Genomic DNA, 18,961 nt, shown 5'->3' with positions numbered 1-18,961 from the left:
CTCTGCCTCTCTACGCGACTCCACTCTCTGCCTCTCTACGCGACTCCACTCTCTGCCTCTCTACGCGACTCCACTCTCTGCCTCTCTACGCGACTCCACTCTCTGCCTCTCTACGCGACTCCACTCTCTGCCTCTCTACGCGACTCCACTCTCTGCCTCTCTACGCGACTCCACTCTCTGCCTCTCTACGCGACTCCACTCTCTGCCTCTCTACGCGACTCCACTCTCTGCCTCTCTACGCGACTCCACTCTCTGCCTCTCTACGCGACTCCACTCTCTGCCTCTCTACGCGACTCCACTCTCTGCCTCTCTACGCGACTCCACTCTCTGCCTCTCTACGCGACTCCACTCTCTGCCTCTCTACGCGACTCCACTCTCTGCCTCTCTACGCGACTCCACTCTCTGCCTCTCTACGCGACTCCACTCTCTGCCTCTCTACGCGACTCCACTCTCTGCCTCTCTACGCGACTCCACTCTCTGCCTCTCTACGCGACTCCACTCTCTGCCTCTCTACGCGACTCCACTCTCTGCCTCTCTACGCGACTCCACTCTCTGCCTCTCTACGCGACTCCACTCTCTGCCTCTCTACGCGACTCCACTCTCTGCCTCTCTACGCGACTCCACTCTCTGCCTCTCTACGCGACTCCACTCTCTGCCTCTCTACGCGACTCCACTCTCTGCCTCTCTACGCGACTCCACTCTCTGCCTCTCTACGCGACTCCACTCTCTGCCTCTCTACGCGACTCCACTCTCTGCCTCTCTACGCGACTCCACTCTCTGCCTCTCTACGCGACTCCACTCTCTGCCTCTCTACGCGACTCCACTCTCTGCCTCTCTACGCGACTCCACTCTCTGCCTCTCTACGCGACTCCACTCTCTGCCTCTCTACGCGACTCCACTCTCTGCCTCTCTACGCGACTCCACTCTCTGCCTCTCTACGCGACTCCACTCTCTGCCTCTCTACGCGACTCCACTCTCTGCCTCTCTACGCGACTCCACTCTCTGCCTCTCTACGCGACTCCACTCTCTGCCTCTCTACGCGACTCCACTCTCTGCCTCTCTACGCGACTCCACTCTCTGCCTCTCTACGCGACTCCACTCTCTGCCTCTCTACGCGACTCCACTCTCTGCCTCTCTACGCGACTCCACTCTCTGCCTCTCTACGCGACTCCACTCTCTGCCTCTCTACGCGACTCCACTCTCTGCCTCTCTACGCGACTCCACTCTCTGCCTCTCTACGCGACTCCACTCTCTGCCTCTCTACGCGACTCCACTCTCTGCCTCTCTACGCGACTCACTCTCTGCCTCTCTACGCGACTCCACTCTCTGCCTCTCTACGCGACTCCACTCTCTGCCTCTCTACGCGACTCCACTCTCTGCCTCTCTACGCGACTCCACTCTCTGCCTCTCTACGCGACTCCACTCTCTGCCTCTCTACGCGACTCCACTCTCTGCCTCTCTACGCGACTCCACTCTCTGCCTCTCTACGCGACTCCACTCTCTGCCTCTCTACGCGACTCCACTCTCTGCCTCTCTACGCGACTCCACTCTCTGCCTCTCTACGCGACTCCACTCTCTGCCTCTCTACGCGACTCCACTCTCTGCCTCTCTACGCGACTCCACTCTCTGCCTCTCTACGCGACTCCCCTCTCTGCCTCTCTACGCGACTCCCCTCTCTGCCTCTCTACGCGACTCCACTCTCTGCCTCTCTACGCGACTCCACTCTCTGCCTCTCTACGCGACTCCACTCTCTGCCTCTCTACGCGACTCCACTCTCTGCCTCTCTACGCGACTCCACTCTCTGCCTCTCTACGCGACTCCACTCTCTGCCTCTCTACGCGACTCCACTCTCTGCCTCTCTACGCGACTCCACTCTCTGCCTCTCTACGCGACTCCACTCTCTGCCTCTCTACGCGACTCCCCTCTCTGCCTCTCTACGCGACTCCCCTCTCTGCCTCTCTACGCGACTCCCCTCTCTGCCTCTCTACGCGACTCCCCTCTCTGCCTCTCTACGCGACTCCCCTCTCTGCCTCTCTACGCGACTCCCCTCTCTGCCTCTCTACGCGACTCCCCTCTCTGCCTCTCTACGCGACTCCCCTCTCTGCCTCTCTACGCGACTCCCCTCTCTGCCTCTCTACGCGACTCCCCTCTCTGCCTCTCTACGCGACTCCCCTCTCTGCCTCTCTACGCGACTCCCCTCTCTGCCTCTCTACGCGACTCCCCTCTCTGCCTCTCTACGCGACTCCCCTCTCTGCCTCTCTACGCGACTCCCCTCTCTGCCTCTCTACGCGACTCCCCTCTCTGCCTCTCTACGCGACTCCCCTCTCTGCCTCTCTACGCGACTCCCCTCTCTGCCTCTCTACGCGACTCCCCTCTCTGCCTCTCTACGCGACTCCCCTCTCTGCCTCTCTACGCGACTCCCCTCTCTGCCTCTCTACGCGACTCCCCTCTCTGCCTCTCTACGCGACTCCCCTCTCTGCCTCTCTACGCGACTCCCCTCTCTGCCTCTCTACGCGACTCCCCTCTCTGCCTCTCTACGCGACTCCCCTCTCTGCCTCTCTACGCGACTCCCCTCTCTGCTCTCTACGCGACTCCCCTCTCTGCCTCTCTACGCGACTCCCCTCTCTGCCTCTCTACGCGACTCCCCTCTCTGCCTCTCTACGCGACTCCCCTCTCTGCCTCTCTACGCGACTCCCTCTCTGCCTCTCTACGCGACTCCCCTCTCTGCCTCTCTACGCGACTCCCCTCTCTGCCTCTCTACGCGACTCCCCTCTCTGCCTCTCTACGCGACTCCCCTCTCTGCCTCTCTACGCGACTCCCCTCTCTGCCTCTCTACGCGACTCCCCTCTCTGCCTCTCTACGCGACTCCCCTCTCTGCCTCTCTACGCGACTCCCCTCTCTGCCTCTCTACGCGACTCCCCTCTCTGCCTCTCTACGCGACTCCCCTCTCTGCCTCTCTACGCGACTCCCCTCTCTGCCTCTCTACGCGACTCCCCTCTCTGCCTCTCTACGCGACTCCCCTCTCTGCCTCTCTACGCGACTCCCCTCTCTGCCCTACGCGACTCCCCTCTCTGCCTCTCTACGCGACTCCCCTCTCTGCCTCTCTACGCGACTCCCCTCTCTGCCTCTCTACGCGACTCCCCTCTCTGCCTCTCTACGCGACTCCCCTCTCTGCCTCTCTACGCGACTCCCCTCTCTGCCTCTCTACGCGACTCCCCTCTCTGCCTCTCTACGCGACTCCCCTCTCTGCCTCTCTACGCGACTCCACTCTCTGCCTCTCTACGCGACTCCCCTCTCTGCCTCTCTACGCGACTCCCCTCTCTGCCTCTCTACGCGACTCCCCTCTCTGCCTCTCTACGCGACTCCCCTCTCTGCCTCTCTACGCGACTCCACTCTCTGCCTCTCTACGCGACTCCACTCTCTGCCTCTCTACGCGACTCCCCTCTCTGCCTCTCTACGCGACTCCCCTCTCTGCCTCTCTACGCGACTCCACTCTCTGCCTCTCTACGCGACTCCACTCTCTGCTCTCTACGCGACTCCCCTCTCTGCCTCTCTACGCGACTCCCCTCTCTGCCTCTCTACGCGACTCCACTCTCTGCCTCTCTACGCGACTCCACTCTCTGCCTCTCTACGCGACTCCACTCTCTGCCTCTCTACGCGACTCCACTCTCTGCCTCTCTACGCGACTCCACTCTCTGCCTCTCTACGCGACTCCACTCTCTGCCTCTCTACGCGACTCACTCTCTGCCTCTCTACGCGACTCCACTCTCTGCCTCTCTACGCGACTCCACTCTCTGCCTCTCTACGCGACTCCACTCTCTGCCTCTCTACGCGACTCCACTCTCTGCCTCTCTACGCGACTCCACTCTCTGCCTCTCTACGCGACTCCACTCTCTGCCTCTCTACGCGACTCCACTCTCTGCCTCTCTACGCGACTCCACTCTCTGCCTCTCTACGCGACTCCACTCTCTGCCTCTCTACGCGACTCCACTCTCTGCCTCTCTACGCGACTCCACTCTCTGCCTCTCTACGCGACTCCACTCTCTGCCTCTCTACGCGACTCCCACTCTCTGCCTCTCTACGCGACTCCACTCTCTGCCTCTCTACGCGACTCCCCTCTCTGCCTCTCTACGCGACTCCCCTCTCTGCCTCTCTACGCGACTCCCCTCTCTGCCTCTCTACGCGACTCCCCTCTCTGCCTCTCTACGCGACTCCCCTCTCTGCCTCTCTACGCGACTCCCCTCTCTGCCTCTCTACGCGACTCCCCTCTCTGCCTCTCTACGCGACTCCCCTCTCTGCCTCTCTACGCGACTCCCCTCTCTGCCTCTCTACGCGACTCCCCTCTCTGCCTCTCTACGCGACTCCCCTCTCTGCCTCTCTACGCGACTCCCCTCTCTGCCTCTCTACGCGACTCCCCTCTCTGCCTCTCTACGCGACTCCCCTCTCTGCCTCTCTACGCGACTCCCCTCTCTGCCTCTCTACGCGACTCCCCTCTCTGCCTCTCTACGCGACTCCCCTCTCTGCCTCTCTACGCGACTCCCCTCTCTGCCTCTCTACGCGACTCCCCTCTCTGCCTCTCTACGCGACTCCCCTCTCTGCCTCTCTACGCGACTCCCCTCTCTGCCTCTCTACGCGACTCCCCTCTCTGCCTCTCTACGCGACTCCCCTCTCTGCCTCTCTACGCGACTCCCCTCTCTGCCTCTCTACGCGACTCCCCTCTCTGCCTCTCTACGCGACTCCCCTCTCTGCCTCTCTACGCGACTCCCCTCTCTGCCTCTCTACGCGACTCCCCTCTCTGCCTCTCTACGCGACTCCCCTCTCTGCCTCTCTACGCGACTCCCCTCTCTGCCTCTCTACGCGACTCCCCTCTCTGCCTCTCTACGCGACTCCCCTCTCTGCCTCTCTACGCGACTCCACTCTCTGCCTCTCTACGCGACTCCCCTCTCTGCCTCTCTAGGCGACTCCCCTCTCTGCCTCTCTAGGCGACTCCACTCTCTGCCTCTCTAGGCGACTCCACTCTCTGCCTCTCTAGGCGACTCCCCTCTCTGCCTCTCTAGGCGACTCCACTCTCTGCCTCTCTAGGCGACTCCCCTCTCTGCCTCTCTAGGCGACTCCACTCTCTGCCTCTCTAGGCGACTCCACTCTCTGCCTCTCTAGGCGACTCCACTCTCTGCCTCTCTAGGCGACTCCACTCTCTGCCTCTCTAGGCGACTCCACTCTCTGCCTCTCTAGGCGACTCCACTCTCTGCCTCTCTAGGCGACTCCACTCTCTGCCTCTCTAGGCGACTCCACTCTCTGCCTCTCTACGCGACTCCACTCTCTGCCTCTCTAGGCGACTCCACTCTCTGCCTCTCTACGCGACTCCACTCTCTGCCTCTCTACGCGACTCCACTCTCTGCCTCTCTAGGCGACTCCACTCTCTGCCTCTCTACGCGACTCCACTCTCTGCCTCTCTACGCGACTCCACTCTCTGCCTCTCTACGCGACTCCACTCTCTGCCTCTCTACGCGACTCCACTCTCTGCCTCTCTACGCGACTCCACTCTCTGCCTCTCTACGCGACTCCACTCTCTGCCTCTCTACGCGACTCCACTCTCTGCCTCTCTACGCGACTCCACTCTCTGCCTCTCTACGCGACTCCACTCTCTGCCTCTCTACGCGACTCCACTCTCTGCCTCTCTACGCGACTCCACTCTCTGCCTCTCTACGCGACTCCACTCTCTGCCTCTCTACGCGACTCCACTCTCTGCCTCTCTACGCGACTCCACTCTCTGCCTCTCTACGCGACTCCACTCTCTGCCTCTCTACGCGACTCCACTCTCTGCCTCTCTACGCGACTCCACTCTCTGCCTCTCTACGCGACTCCACTCTCTGCCTCTCTACGCGACTCCACTCTCTGCCTCTCTACGCGACTCCACTCTCTGCCTCTCTACGCGACTCCACTCTCTGCCTCTCTACGCGACTCCACTCTCTGCCTCTCTACGCGACTCCACTCTCTGCCTCTCTACGCGACTCCACTCTCTGCCTCTCTACGCGACTCCACTCTCTGCCTCTCTACGCGACTCCACTCTCTGCCTCTCTACGCGACTCCACTCTCTGCCTCTCTACGCGACTCCACTCTCTGCCTCTCTACGCGACTCCACTCTCTGCCTCTCTACGCGACTCCACTCTCTGCCTCTCTACGCGACTCCACTCTCTGCCTCTCTACGCGACTCCACTCTCTGCCTCTCTACGCGACTCCACTCTCTGCCTCTCTACGCGACTCCACTCTCTGCCTCTCTACGCGACTCCACTCTCTGCCTCTCTACGCGACTCCACTCTCTGCCTCTCTACGCGACTCCACTCTGCCTCTCCACGCCGCCACTCCACTCTGCCACACCACTCCGCCACACCACTCTGCCACACCACTCTGCCACACCACTCTGCCACACCACTCTGCCACGCCACTCTGCCACACCACTCTGCCACGCCACTCTGCCACGCCACTCTGCCACGCCACTCTGCCACGCCACTCTGCCACGCCACTCTGCCACTCCACTCTGCCACGCCACTCTGCCACTCCACTCTGCCACGCCACTCTACGCCACGCCACTCTGCCACGCCACTCTGCCACGCCACTCTGCCACGCCACTCTGCCACGCCACTCTGCCACTCCACTCTGCCACGCCACTCTGCCACGCCACTCTACGCCACGCCACTCTGCCACGCCACTCTGCCACGCCACTCTACGCCACTCTACGCCACGCCACTCTACGCCACGCCACTCTGCCACGCCACTCTACGCCACGCCACTCTACGCCACTCTACGCCACGCCACTCTACGCCACGCCACTCTACGCCACGCCACTCTACGCCACGCCACTCTACGCCACGCCACTCTACGCCACGCCACTCTACGCCACGCCACTCTACGCCACGCCACTCTACGCCACGCCACTCTACGCCACGCCACTCTACGCCACGCCACGCCACTCTATGCCACGCCACTCCACTCTATGCCACGCCACTCCACTCTATGCCACGCCACTCCACTCTATGCCACGCCACTCCACTCTATGCCACGCCACTCCACTCTATGCCACGCCACTCCACTCTATGCCACGCCACTCCACTCTATGCCACGCCACTCCACTCTATGCCACGCCACTCCACTCTATGCCACGCCACTCCACTCTATGCCACGCCACTCCACTCTATGCCACGCCACTCCACTCTATGCCACGCCACTCCACTCTATGCCACGCCACTCCACTCTATGCCACGCCACTCCACTCTACGCCACGCCACGCCACTCTACGCCACGCCACGCCACTCCACTCTGTGCCACGCCACTCCACTCTGTGCCACACTATGCCAATCCACTCTATGCCACTCCAATACGAAACTGTCCGTGCCTCTCCAATCTACGACTCTTCACCACTCTTTGCCATTCCACTCTGACACTCCACGCCACTAGCCTCTACAGCACTATTTTTTAGCCATGCTGAACAGCAGCCATGCTAATGTACAACATTGCTAAAACACATTTGCGAAGTCAATAGCTCTTGCATAGAAGATACCTATTGGCTTTGCCAGTGCTTGTTTCATTCATGTTTTCATCTCACATATTGGATTTCTAATGTTTTTTTCTCATTTTTTGGGCACAGTAACCCTAATGCTTCAGTGTTGCCTTATGTAGTTTTTACATTTTGTTATTGGATAGAACCATTTGGAAACACAGAAAGAAATTTGGCTTCTTCAGGCTATAAAGGTTAGGCTTGTACTGGGATAATGACCGCTTTCTTCTCCTGAACAATCCAGGGAATTTATATATATTTCAAGGGCCGCCACATGCTGGTGGTTATCTTGTACGCTTATGGCTTCAGTAGAGATTGCATCTAGGATAACAAGTAAGTATTAACTTTTCTCTGCTAACAAAACTCTTCACTCTATTGATCTTTCTTTCCATATTCCTTAAATTGTGTTAAGAAAGAATGACTTCCTTGTTAGCTTCTGATATTATATCCATCCTTTATGCTGGTCCAAACTTAAGGCAGTAGATGGTACAACACCAGAGGTGTCTCTAAGAACAAAGATACCCTTTATTGTTTAATTTGGAGGTCTGGGAGAAAAGAGAAAACCGAACTTTGAATTTATGTACCCGAAAGCACCTCCCACTCGACCAACTCTTAAGTCAAAGATGGCTAAATACAGCTCCATTGGGCTATCCCTAGGCTTTGGAACATCACTACCAATATACAAAAAAACATCAATTCATATTGGTTTATTATTGTTTTATTTAAATAGAAAAATATATTTTTTGATTATTTGTCTTTCTTTTTTATTAATCTTTTTTTATTTTCTTTATTTGTTTATTAAAGGAGTAGGGGGTCATGTGTATTTTTTTTAAGTGTTTCAAACCCCATAAACTCTTCTTTTTTCATTTATACAATATACAACTTGAATAGTGCAACATAATTATATTCCTTGGAAACAAATTGGAACAGATACAATAAATACAAGGTATCAAAATTTAACTTGTCCCCCTGCCATTTAGCTTATACAATCTCCTCTCATACAATCATTACATACCAGACATACTCGTACACACGACACACTACACAACTCATACTATGAATTCGAGCTACAAAGTGGTTTTGCAATTAATAAACACATGGGGAGATATCGTCCTTTATTTCCATGATTTTGCCACCAGCTGGAAAGGTAACATGGCCGACGTACGTTTCAGTGGATGCAATTAAGTCCACCTTCATCAGGGCCGCTTGCTCATTTTCTTTTAAATGCAGCCGAGGATTTAAAAAGGGGGGGAATCACTGAGGCCGTACCTAGCTGTTATCACTTCTCAGTGTATTAAATTTGTCTTAAGTTCCACATGGATAAAAGCTCCTTCTATTAGTTACTAGTGTTCCAACACCTCCTGGTCACTAGATTACTCTTTTTTTCTTGATTAGTCCTTACTGGGGCATTAGGTTGGCATCACCTAAATACAGTGGGTGTTCCACCAGATATGCGGGGTCCTCTAATAATGATCCAGTCATTTGTTAAGAAATTCTTTGTTTGTTATTGGTATTTTGTTTTCTTAGGAATGAAGCGCTATCCGAACTCCCGCCCGTTTGCCGACCCGCTTGCCAGGAGCGTTCATTATCTAGTGTTTATTCACATTCTTTCTGCTAGAGGCAAGGCAGCGTTAGCTGTCCGAGTCATGTACCTTTATCTGGTATCTTCTTGGGCTATCCTGCAAGCCTTTTGTAAGCATTGTTCTTGAATCTTCCAACAAGGGTGATTCTTTTCGTCTGTAAACGTCTCTTTAACCTACTTCTAGCTATATGGCCTGCCATATAATGACTCAATTTTTGGAGAGAGATGTTCCAAAGAGTAAGCAAACTTGGCCTTTATAGTGATTCTGGTGTCCTTCATTGTCTCTCTCCCTTACCAGGCTATCATTAGGCATATGGTGGGATCTACCCATACTTGTCAGAAAAACACGGCACCTAAACTTGGGAACTGGGCTGGGTGAATTTGTGATCCATTAACCCCTTCAGTGCCACGCCCTTTCCCCCTCCTGTGCCGGGTGTTGCACTAGTGGGTGGGGTTCATGACGAGATAGTCTCGTCATGGGCACAGCGCAACCGTGCTCCATGACGAGACTATCTCGTCATGGGCACTGACGAGGTTAAAGAGGGTTTTGAAGGATTCCTTTGGGCCTCTCCACAGAGTATTAACCGTATAGCATCTGTTATCCTGTGGTACAGACTGCAGGTGTTCCAAACAGCTGTAAAGAAGGGAGAGCAAGAGCCTTTCGTCCCCTAATCCCCTTGACCCATGTATTTCTCATTTTTCTCTAATGGAGTTTGTCTCAAGCGGTGCAAACTTCAGTTTGTTGTCTCCTGCTTTGCTCCATGCCTTTGTTTTGCAGAAGGGACAGATGGTACATCTCGTGCATGCTTTGTGTTCTTCTAGATTGTGTACAAAAATCTTCTGACTACCTTTGTGGTTCCTGAAGGTGAAATTAACCTCGTTGATCCCCCTGCTGACTGATGTGTTCTGCTCTTCTTGTAGGTTTCTCGTAATGTCCTGGAGCAGATCACCAGCTTTGCTCTCGGAATGTCCTATCATCTGCCTCTCTACGCGACTCCACTCTCTGCCTCTCTACGCGACTCCACTCTGCCTCTCCACTCTGCCTCTCCACTCTGCCACTCCACTCTGCCACTCCACTCTGCCACTCCACTCTGCCACTCCACTCTGCCACTCCACTCTGCCACTCCACTCTGCCACTCCACTCTGCCACTCCACTCTGCCACTCCACTCTGCCACTCCACTCTGCCACTCCACTCTGCCACTCCACTCTGCCACTCCACTCTGCCACTCCACTCTGCCACTCCACTCTGCCACTCCACTCTGCCACTCCACTCTGCCACACCACTCTGCCACACCACTCTGCCACACCACTCTGCCACACCACTCTGCCACACCACTCTGCCACACCACTCTGCCACACCACTCTGCCACACCACTCTGCCACACCACTCTGCCACACCACTCTGCCACACCACTCTGCCACACCACTCTGCCACACCACTCTGCCACACCACTCTGCCACACCACTCTGCCACACCACTCTGCCACACCACTCTGCCACACCACTCTGCCACACCACTCTGCGCCACGCCACTCTACGCCACGCCACTCTACGCCACGCCACTCTACGCCACGCCACTCTACGCCACGCCACTCTACGCCACGCCACTCTACTCTACGCCACGCCACTCTACGCCACTCCACTCTACGCCACGCCACTCTACGCCACGCCACTCTACGCCACGCCACTCTACGCCACGCCACTCTATGCCACGCCACGCCACTCTATGCCACGCCACTCCACTCTATGCCACGCCACTCCACTCTATGCCACGCCACTCCACTCTATGCCACGCCACTCCACTCTATGCCACGCCACTCCACTCTATGCCACGCCACTCCACTCTATGCCACGCCACTCCACTCTATGCCACGCCACTCCACTCTATGCCACGCCACTCCACTCTGCGCCACGCCACTCCACTCTGCGCCACGCCACTCCACTCTGCGCCACGCCACTCCACTCTGTGCCACACTATGCCAATCCACTCTATGCCACTCCAATACGAAACTGTCCGTGCCTCTCCAATCTACGACTCTTCACCACTCTTTGCCATTCCACTCTGACACTCCACGCCACTAGCCTCTACAGCACTATTTTTTAGCCATGCTGAACAGCAGCCATGCTAATGTACAACATTGCTAAAACACATTTGCGAAGTCAATAGCTCTTGCATAGAAGATACCTATTGGCTTTGCCAGTGCTTGTTTCATTCATGTTTTCATCTCACATATTGGATTTCTAATGTTTTTTTCTCATTTTTTGGGCACAGTAACCCTAATGCTTCAGTGTTGCCTTATGTAGTTTTTACATTTTGTTATTGGATAGAACCATTTGGAAACACAGAAAGAAATTTGGCTTCTTCAGGCTATAAAGGTTAGGCTTGTACTGGGATAATGACCGCTTTCTTCTCCTGAACAATCCAGGGAATTTATATATATTTCAAGGGCCGCCACATGCTGGTGGTTATCTTGTACGCTTATGGCTTCAGTAGAGATTGCATCTAGGATAACAAGTAAGTATTAACTTTTCTCTGCTAACAAAACTCTTCACTCTATTGATCTTTCTTTCCATATTCCTTAAATTGTGTTAAGAAAGAATGACTTCCTTGTTAGCTTCTGATATTATATCCATCCTTTATGCTGGTCCAAACTTAAGGCAGTAGATGGTACAACACCAGAGGTGTCTCTAAGAACAAAGATACCCTTTATTGTTTAATTTGGAGGTCTGGGAGAAAAGAGAAAACCGAACTTTGAATTTATGTACCCGAAAGCACCTCCCACTCGACCAACTCTTAAGTCAAAGATGGCTAAATACAGCTCCATTGGGCTATCCCTAGGCTTTGGAACATCACTACCAATATACAAAAAAACATCAATTCATATTGGTTTATTATTGTTTTATTTAAATAGAAAAATATATTTTTTGATTATTTGTCTTTCTTTTTTATTAATCTTTTTTTATTTTCTTTATTTGTTTATTAAAGGAGTAGGGGGTCATGTGTATTTTTTTTAAGTGTTTCAAACCCCATAAACTCTTCTTTTTTCATTTATACAATATACAACTTGAATAGTGCAACATAATTATATTCCTTGGAAACAAATTGGAACAGATACAATAAATACAAGGTATCAAAATTTAACTTGTCCCCCTGCCATTTAGCTTATACAATCTCCTCTCATACAATCATTACATACCAGACATACTCGTACACACGACACACTACACAACTCATACTATGAATTCGAGCTACAAAGTGGTTTTGCAATTAATAAACACATGGGGAGATATCGTCCTTTATTTCCATGATTTTGCCACCAGCTGGAAAGGTAACATGGCCGACGTACGTTTCAGTGGATGCAATTAAGTCCACCTTCATCAGGGCCGCTTGCTCATTTTCTTTTAAATGCAGCCGAGGATTTAAAAAGGGGGGGAATCACTGAGGCCGTACCTAGCTGTTATCACTTCTCAGTGTATTAAATTTGTCTTAAGTTCCACATGGATAAAAGCTCCTTCTATTAGTTACTAGTGTTCCAACACCTCCTGGTCACTAGATTACTCTTTTTTTCTTGATTAGTCCTTACTGGGGCATTAGGTTGGCATCACCTAAATACAGTGGGTGTTCCACCAGATATGCGGGGTCCTCTAATAATGATCCAGTCATTTGTTAAGAAATTCTTTGTTTGTTATTGGTATTTTGTTTTCTTAGGAATGAAGCGCTATCCGAACTCCCGCCCGTTTGCCGACCCGCTTGCCAGGAGCGTTCATTATCTAGTGTTTATTCACATTCTTTCTGCTAGAGGCAAGGCAGCGTTAGCTGTCCGAGTCATGTACCTTTATCTGGTATCTTCTTGGGCTATCCTGCAAGCCTTTTGTAAGCATTGTTCTTGAATCTTCCAACAAGGGTGATTCTTTTCGTCTGTAAACGTCTCTTTAACCTACTTCTAGCTATATGGCCTGCCATATAATGACTCAATTTTTGGAGAGAGATGTTCCAAAGAGTAAGCAAACTTGGCCTTTATAGTGATTCTGGTGTCCTTCATTGTCTCTCTCCCTTACCAGGCTATCATTAGGCATATGGTGGGATCTACCCATACTTGTCAGAAAAACACGGCACCTAAACTTGGGAACTGGGCTGGGTGAATTTGTGATCCATTAACCCCTTCAGTGCCACGCCCTTTCCCCCTCCTGTGCCGGGTGTTGCACTAGTGGGTGGGGTTCATGACGAGATAGTCTCGTCATGGGCACAGCGCAACCGTGCTCCATGACGAGACTATCTCGTCATGGGCACTGACGAGGTTAAAGAGGGTTTTGAAGGATTCCTTTGGGCCTCTCCACAGAGTATTAACCGTATAGCATCTGTTATCCTGTGGTACAGACTGCAGGTGTTCCAAACAGCTGTAAAGAAGGGAGAGCAAGAGCCTTTCGTCCCCTAATCCCCTTGACCCATGTATTTCTCATTTTTCTCTAATGGAGTTTGTCTCAAGCGGTGCAAACTTCAGTTTGTTGTCTCCTGCTTTGCTCCATGCCTTTGTTTTGCAGAAGGGACAGATGGTACATCTCGTGCATGCTTTGTGTTCTTCTAGATTGTGTACAAAAATCTTCTGACTACCTTTGTGGTTCCTGAAGGTGAAATTAACCTCGTTGATCCCCCTGCTGACTGATGTGTTCTGCTCTTCTTGTAGGTTTCTCGTAATGTCCTGGAGCAGATCACCAGCTTTGCTCTCGGAATGTCCTATCATCTTCCACTGGTGCATCACATCCAGTTCATCTTTGATTTAATGGAATACTCCTTGAACATCAGCGGTCTTATTGACTTTGCCATCCAGGTAGGAGGAGGGATTTCACGCTGCTATTCAAAAGCGAGGCTGTGAGTTGATTCAGTACTCCAGAGACGGGTCATTGTAAGCTGGCATAATGATACAAGTGCTAACATAGCATTATAACTTGAAGCATGCCAGATATTTTTTGGTCTCTAGACAGATTTTACTCCTCAGTAATTGGCAGGTATGGACTTTTAAATTGTTGGTACCACAGATAACCGTAGAACTGTGGCTTAGGTGCCTTGGCCTAGTGTAACAAGTCTAAAGTAGAACTTGTTATCCTGGGTGGACTTTTAATCGCTGAGCATCATGAGTACTGCATTGTGAATTGTATGTGAGCTGTGCATTTTGGGGGAATTGTTGCCTGGCATCCACAACTGGTAAAATTAAGTTATTTGTTGTGAACCCACGACCATAACGTTCCTTAAACTCATGTGTTCTCCTAAATGTATACTTTATAAATCTAAGTTGCAATGTTCTTAGAGTAACATAATATTCCTATTAACACATTTATTTTGGTGAGTTTTCTGTTTTTAATTGCCTAATTTCTCTACTGCTGTCATTACCTGCTGAGCATGTCTTGTTAATTTGGCTCATGAGTACTGTTCTAAGGCATAGTCTTTAGACTAGCCCTGTGTACACAGCCCTGCCAGCAGCATCCAGAGTCGACGATGGCCATTGGAAACGCCCTATCGTCTTCCAACCCGCCTTACTGATAACAGTATCCAGTGCCCAGGCCCCATGCCTGCAATACCCATGTGGTCATGTTGTTAGGCCATGCATAACATTTGCACAAATATGCCTGTGACCGTGCCTTTCGGACACTGGACTTGACCTTTAGCCATACTGCTTACAATATTTGCAAGATACAGTCACAGGGCATGGGCTTTGATCATACCACATGCAAAGTCAGTGTGCCCTATTTACCGTGAGGATGTTCCAAGCTACCATGCTTCATATCTAGTACTCTGTTGAACCTACCATGCCCACACCCCAACATTTTAAAACTATTTGTAGGTTTTCTGACCCGTGAGTGTGGTTTTGTGACTCTAGGAAGTGGGGTTTTTTTCCGGTTTTTTTTTTCTGTCTCTCAAAACCTCTTTTTACCTCTTGGAGCTAAACCGTTTTCCCATAGTAGTAGACTCAATAATTTGCAGTCTCGCTGAAGGTACTTTTGCTTTTATCAAAAATATCATTGACAGCATATAGGATAGACTTCAAGTATCCCCCTTTCCATAGGGAGAAGTTCTTGCAGTGCATTGAGATGACTTGCGGATCGTAGTTTTGACGCACCTTAATTTTTCCTGTAATCTGGCTGCAAGGTTTTATACCGGACCTAGTCTAAGGAAGTCTGACTATTTTCCCCCTTAGCTTTTCATTTTGTTTGTGGGCAATGTGGCGGAATATGATTCCAACTGTAAGAAGCATGTTGAGATTTCATCTCTTTCGTCTTAAAAATGTAGAACAGTAGTGTCAGTTAAGTGTGAAAATTGTCTGTTCATAGTCCATTTAGAAGCCACATAATCTGTCCAAAAGTAAACTGCCTCGTAAACATAATGTAGGCATTGCACTAATTATTCTTCCCTTACACAGAGTAACTGGGCAGCTTACATAAACAATGTTACAGTGGTGGATTCTCAAGACCCACCAAACACTCTGAATCCATAACATTGCCTATTTCAGTAAAACTATAGTAGACAAAAGATTGAAGAAAAGTAGCAATGCAAGAATAAGCATTATTTACATCAACAAGGAGGCCGCGTAAAACTTAACTGCAATATCTCAAGTTAATGGTATGAAAAATAATCCAGCACTTTTGGAGCTGTGCATTCGTCCTCCTTATGTATTCACAATAGACTAAAAACGGCAGCAGGTAGAGACATGGGAGGAGCTCTGTAGCCTAAGGTTACATTTCTATTAAGATGTTTCTTCCTGCTTCACACTTCTATCAAGCTTTGTAAAATAAACTGGATGAGGATGTAACATTATTCAAGATGAAGCAATAAAAAACGAGAAGCATATCTCCGTGCCCACGAAACATGAGCACACTAAGGAAAGTACAGATGTAATTGTCAATCTGCTTTTGAGTTAAGGAATTAGTATGCATCTGCTGGGGGACATTATTGGCAGGTCAGTAAAAGATTGTTGTAAGGGTGTTACTTTAAACTGGGACGGGAGATTGTGTGATTTGGGCTTGATGACTTTGGTATTATTTGAAGTGATTCTTTGAAAATTACATGTTCTGAAGAGTGATCCTGTGACTCATTCCTGAACCAGTTGTTTGTTCTTTCTCTCTCCTGATTGACTACAGCTGCTGAGTGAGCTAAGCGTAGTGGAGGCGGAGCTGATCCTAAAATCGTCAAATCTGGTTGGCAGCTACACCACTAGCCTCTGCCTGTGCATTGTAGCTGTTCTACGGCACTACCACTCCTGTCTTATCCTTAACCAAGACCAGACTGCCCAAGTCTTCGAAGGGTAAGACAATCACTAGCCTCTGGCTGAGACTTGAGCTAACATTTTTAATGTGTGAGGAACAATGTGAGGGAACCAGAGCAGTCAAGTCTGAGAAGGGTGATGAAGAGGGCATAGTTAATGTAAGAAGGTGCGACTTTTTGTTACAGACAAAGAAGCCACCAGAGCGAAAAAACTTTAAAGATTTAAATCGGCACATTATGCACTGTTCTCATGTTACTTCAGCCTAGTACTGGACACACACAATAAAAAAAAAAAGTGACCGGATGTCCTTGTGCACCACCATGTGTCATGCTTCATCGCAGGACTCACCTTGCGCTTTAAAAACCCAGTTTGATGAGGATTGGGCCTAACCCTGGAGTCAGGGAGGTACTTCTAACTAACAATGCATATGTGAAATAAGGTAAAAACCAATGTAGAACACCAATATGACTTTTATACTGGATTGGGTACCCCTTGTGTGGAGAGAAGTGGAACTACTAGCGCATCACCACTCAAACGGTCAACATGTTTCCACCTGTTGGCTCATAAGAGTCCACGGCTTTCCTCAGGATGGGACACAGAATCCTCTCTTGACATACAACCACTGTTCATTCCACTGTTAGGCAGTCCGGCCTTTGTTGCCACCTTTTGTTCTCTGGTCCCTAGGTACCCTAAAATTGGGTCATCTGTGCCCCATGGAGGGAGGGCTCAGGAACCCCTGTAATCACACATACATCAAGGTGTGGTCCTCATTCACTCACTTACTACGCTCTGCTCCTTCCTCCCGTTGATATAATCAGGAGGAAGGAGCTGAGAGCAGTAGTTGACCTCATTTTGCCTACCTTTTCTGTCCCCTCAGCCGATGAGACTAACAACCTTAAGAGCCTTGGACGCATAGAGCCCAGCCAGCCTATCTTCTATGCACCCCAGCATTCCATCCCGGGTACCTGAAACGAGCTGTGCCCCATTGCTCCCGGTAACCTTGTAACCCTATAACCCCATTGGAAACTCCTGGACTTGTCCCCAAGTCCCCCTCTGCAGTCTGTCTAGGTGGCCCCCCTTCTTTCCACTGGCATAGCCCGCAAAACTACCAATTTGACCAGCACTTCTGCACCTGGACGCCCCAGGCAGGTATTGAGTGACTGCGGGTGTAATTTGGACCGTGGCCCCCTACCACCCGAAGTCCAGAAGGAGACTCCCAGAAACAAACTGTAAATAACTGTACGCAGCATATGCTCTTTTTTCCCCATAGGAAAGCATCGCTACGTAAAGACTCATTAAAAAATAGTACTTGATAATGAAGTTCTTGGTATCAAAATTTACATACAAATATGGCTTATTTTTCTAAATTGGTCTCTGATTTATTCTTGAGTGTGTTTCATTTATTGCCTCTGTGACTATAAATAATGATTTGCACTACCCTCTGATATGCCTAACTGCTCAATCACAGTACCACAAAAAGAGCACTAGTATTATCTAGTTTACCCTCTACGTACCAGTAAGGGATCCACTGGACTCTCTGCACAGTGTTGTTTGTTTTAGTACACTATATAGAGAGCCAGCCTCCGAAATCAGTGGCAATGGCGTTATAGACTACATTTGCTGGAACCACGTTGTCAATAATTCACTCAACTGTTGTCCAGTGGCAAATTGAAAAGAAAAATGCTTCAACACCTCATCAGGGGGAGCAAGCACTGTATAAATGCAAACCTTTTCCTCTTCTATTCCTCCACTATCCTTCTCAATCCAAATAACAGACTAGCATAGCCACCGCTAAAATTAATTTAATATTTCACTATACTAATTCACCACTAATCCTTTTTGGGTTCCGGAGTAGCATGCTACTCGCGAAAAAGCACTGACGCCTCGTCAGGGGTAGTAAGCGATCTATAAATGCAATTATAATGCAATACAATTGCCTCTGTGACTACCACAAATTCTTAACACTACCCTCTCATAATCCTAAATTGCTGGCCCATACTACCACAGAAGAGAGCATTTAGTGTTATTGTTGCCTGTAAGCCAATAAGGGTTGCCTGGACTCTTTACCTCGTTTTGATCCGCTATATAATGAGACGCCTTCCTACATTGGTGGTTCAGCAGTGGGATACAAGACTTTTCATTGCTGATACCACTTAGTAAATAGGTGACTCCAAGAAGTAAATCCACAATTGACATTCGTAAAAAAATTATTGTTGTCAATTTTTCTAAATTTGCTGATGTGAACTGTTGGGTCCTTTAAGTCCCCAAGTGCAATTGCATTTGAATTTTAAAAAGTATCCTAGACTTCAAAAAAAATAGACTGATAGATCTTTTTTTCTAACTTTCTCAAACAGTCCCATCTGATCTAATACAATGTCTGAGTCAGAGGGTACTAGCCAGGTACTCAACCTGGGTCCCTACAAGAAGCTTAAGTTGGCCCAAGTTAAGGACCTCTGTAAAGCATAGAACCTTGCCATGGGGGTCTAAACCTAATAAAGCCCATCTCCAAAACCTACTTCTTGAGTCCCGAAGATCCCAGCCGCCGAAAAATAAAACGTCGACGC

The 18,961-nt window shown here is 50.5% G+C and overlaps 1 protein-coding gene across 7 annotated transcripts in view; it reads left to right on the top strand.

The window, feature by feature from the left end:
• The window catches only part of MED12 (mediator complex subunit 12), a 956,599-nt gene that overhangs the window by 329,285 nt on the left and 608,353 nt on the right, over nt 1-18,961 (top strand). For all 7 annotated transcript variants that reach the window (XM_085608424.1, XM_085608427.1, XM_085608421.1 and 4 more), the window contains 2 exons: nt 13,824-13,967; nt 16,273-16,436. In XM_085608424.1, the coding sequence (XP_085464550.1) occupies nt 13,824-13,967; nt 16,273-16,436 (308 nt within the window). The remainder of the gene's footprint in view (nt 1-13,823; nt 13,968-16,272; nt 16,437-18,961) is intronic.

Source organism: Triturus cristatus, chromosome 5_2 (assembly GCF_964204655.1).
Source record: "Triturus cristatus chromosome 5_2, aTriCri1.1, whole genome shotgun sequence".
Classification (NCBI taxonomy): domain Eukaryota; kingdom Metazoa; phylum Chordata; class Amphibia; order Caudata; family Salamandridae; genus Triturus; species Triturus cristatus.
The sequence above is the reverse complement of the archived record's forward strand: the minus strand, read 5'-3'. Positions and strand labels throughout refer to the sequence as shown.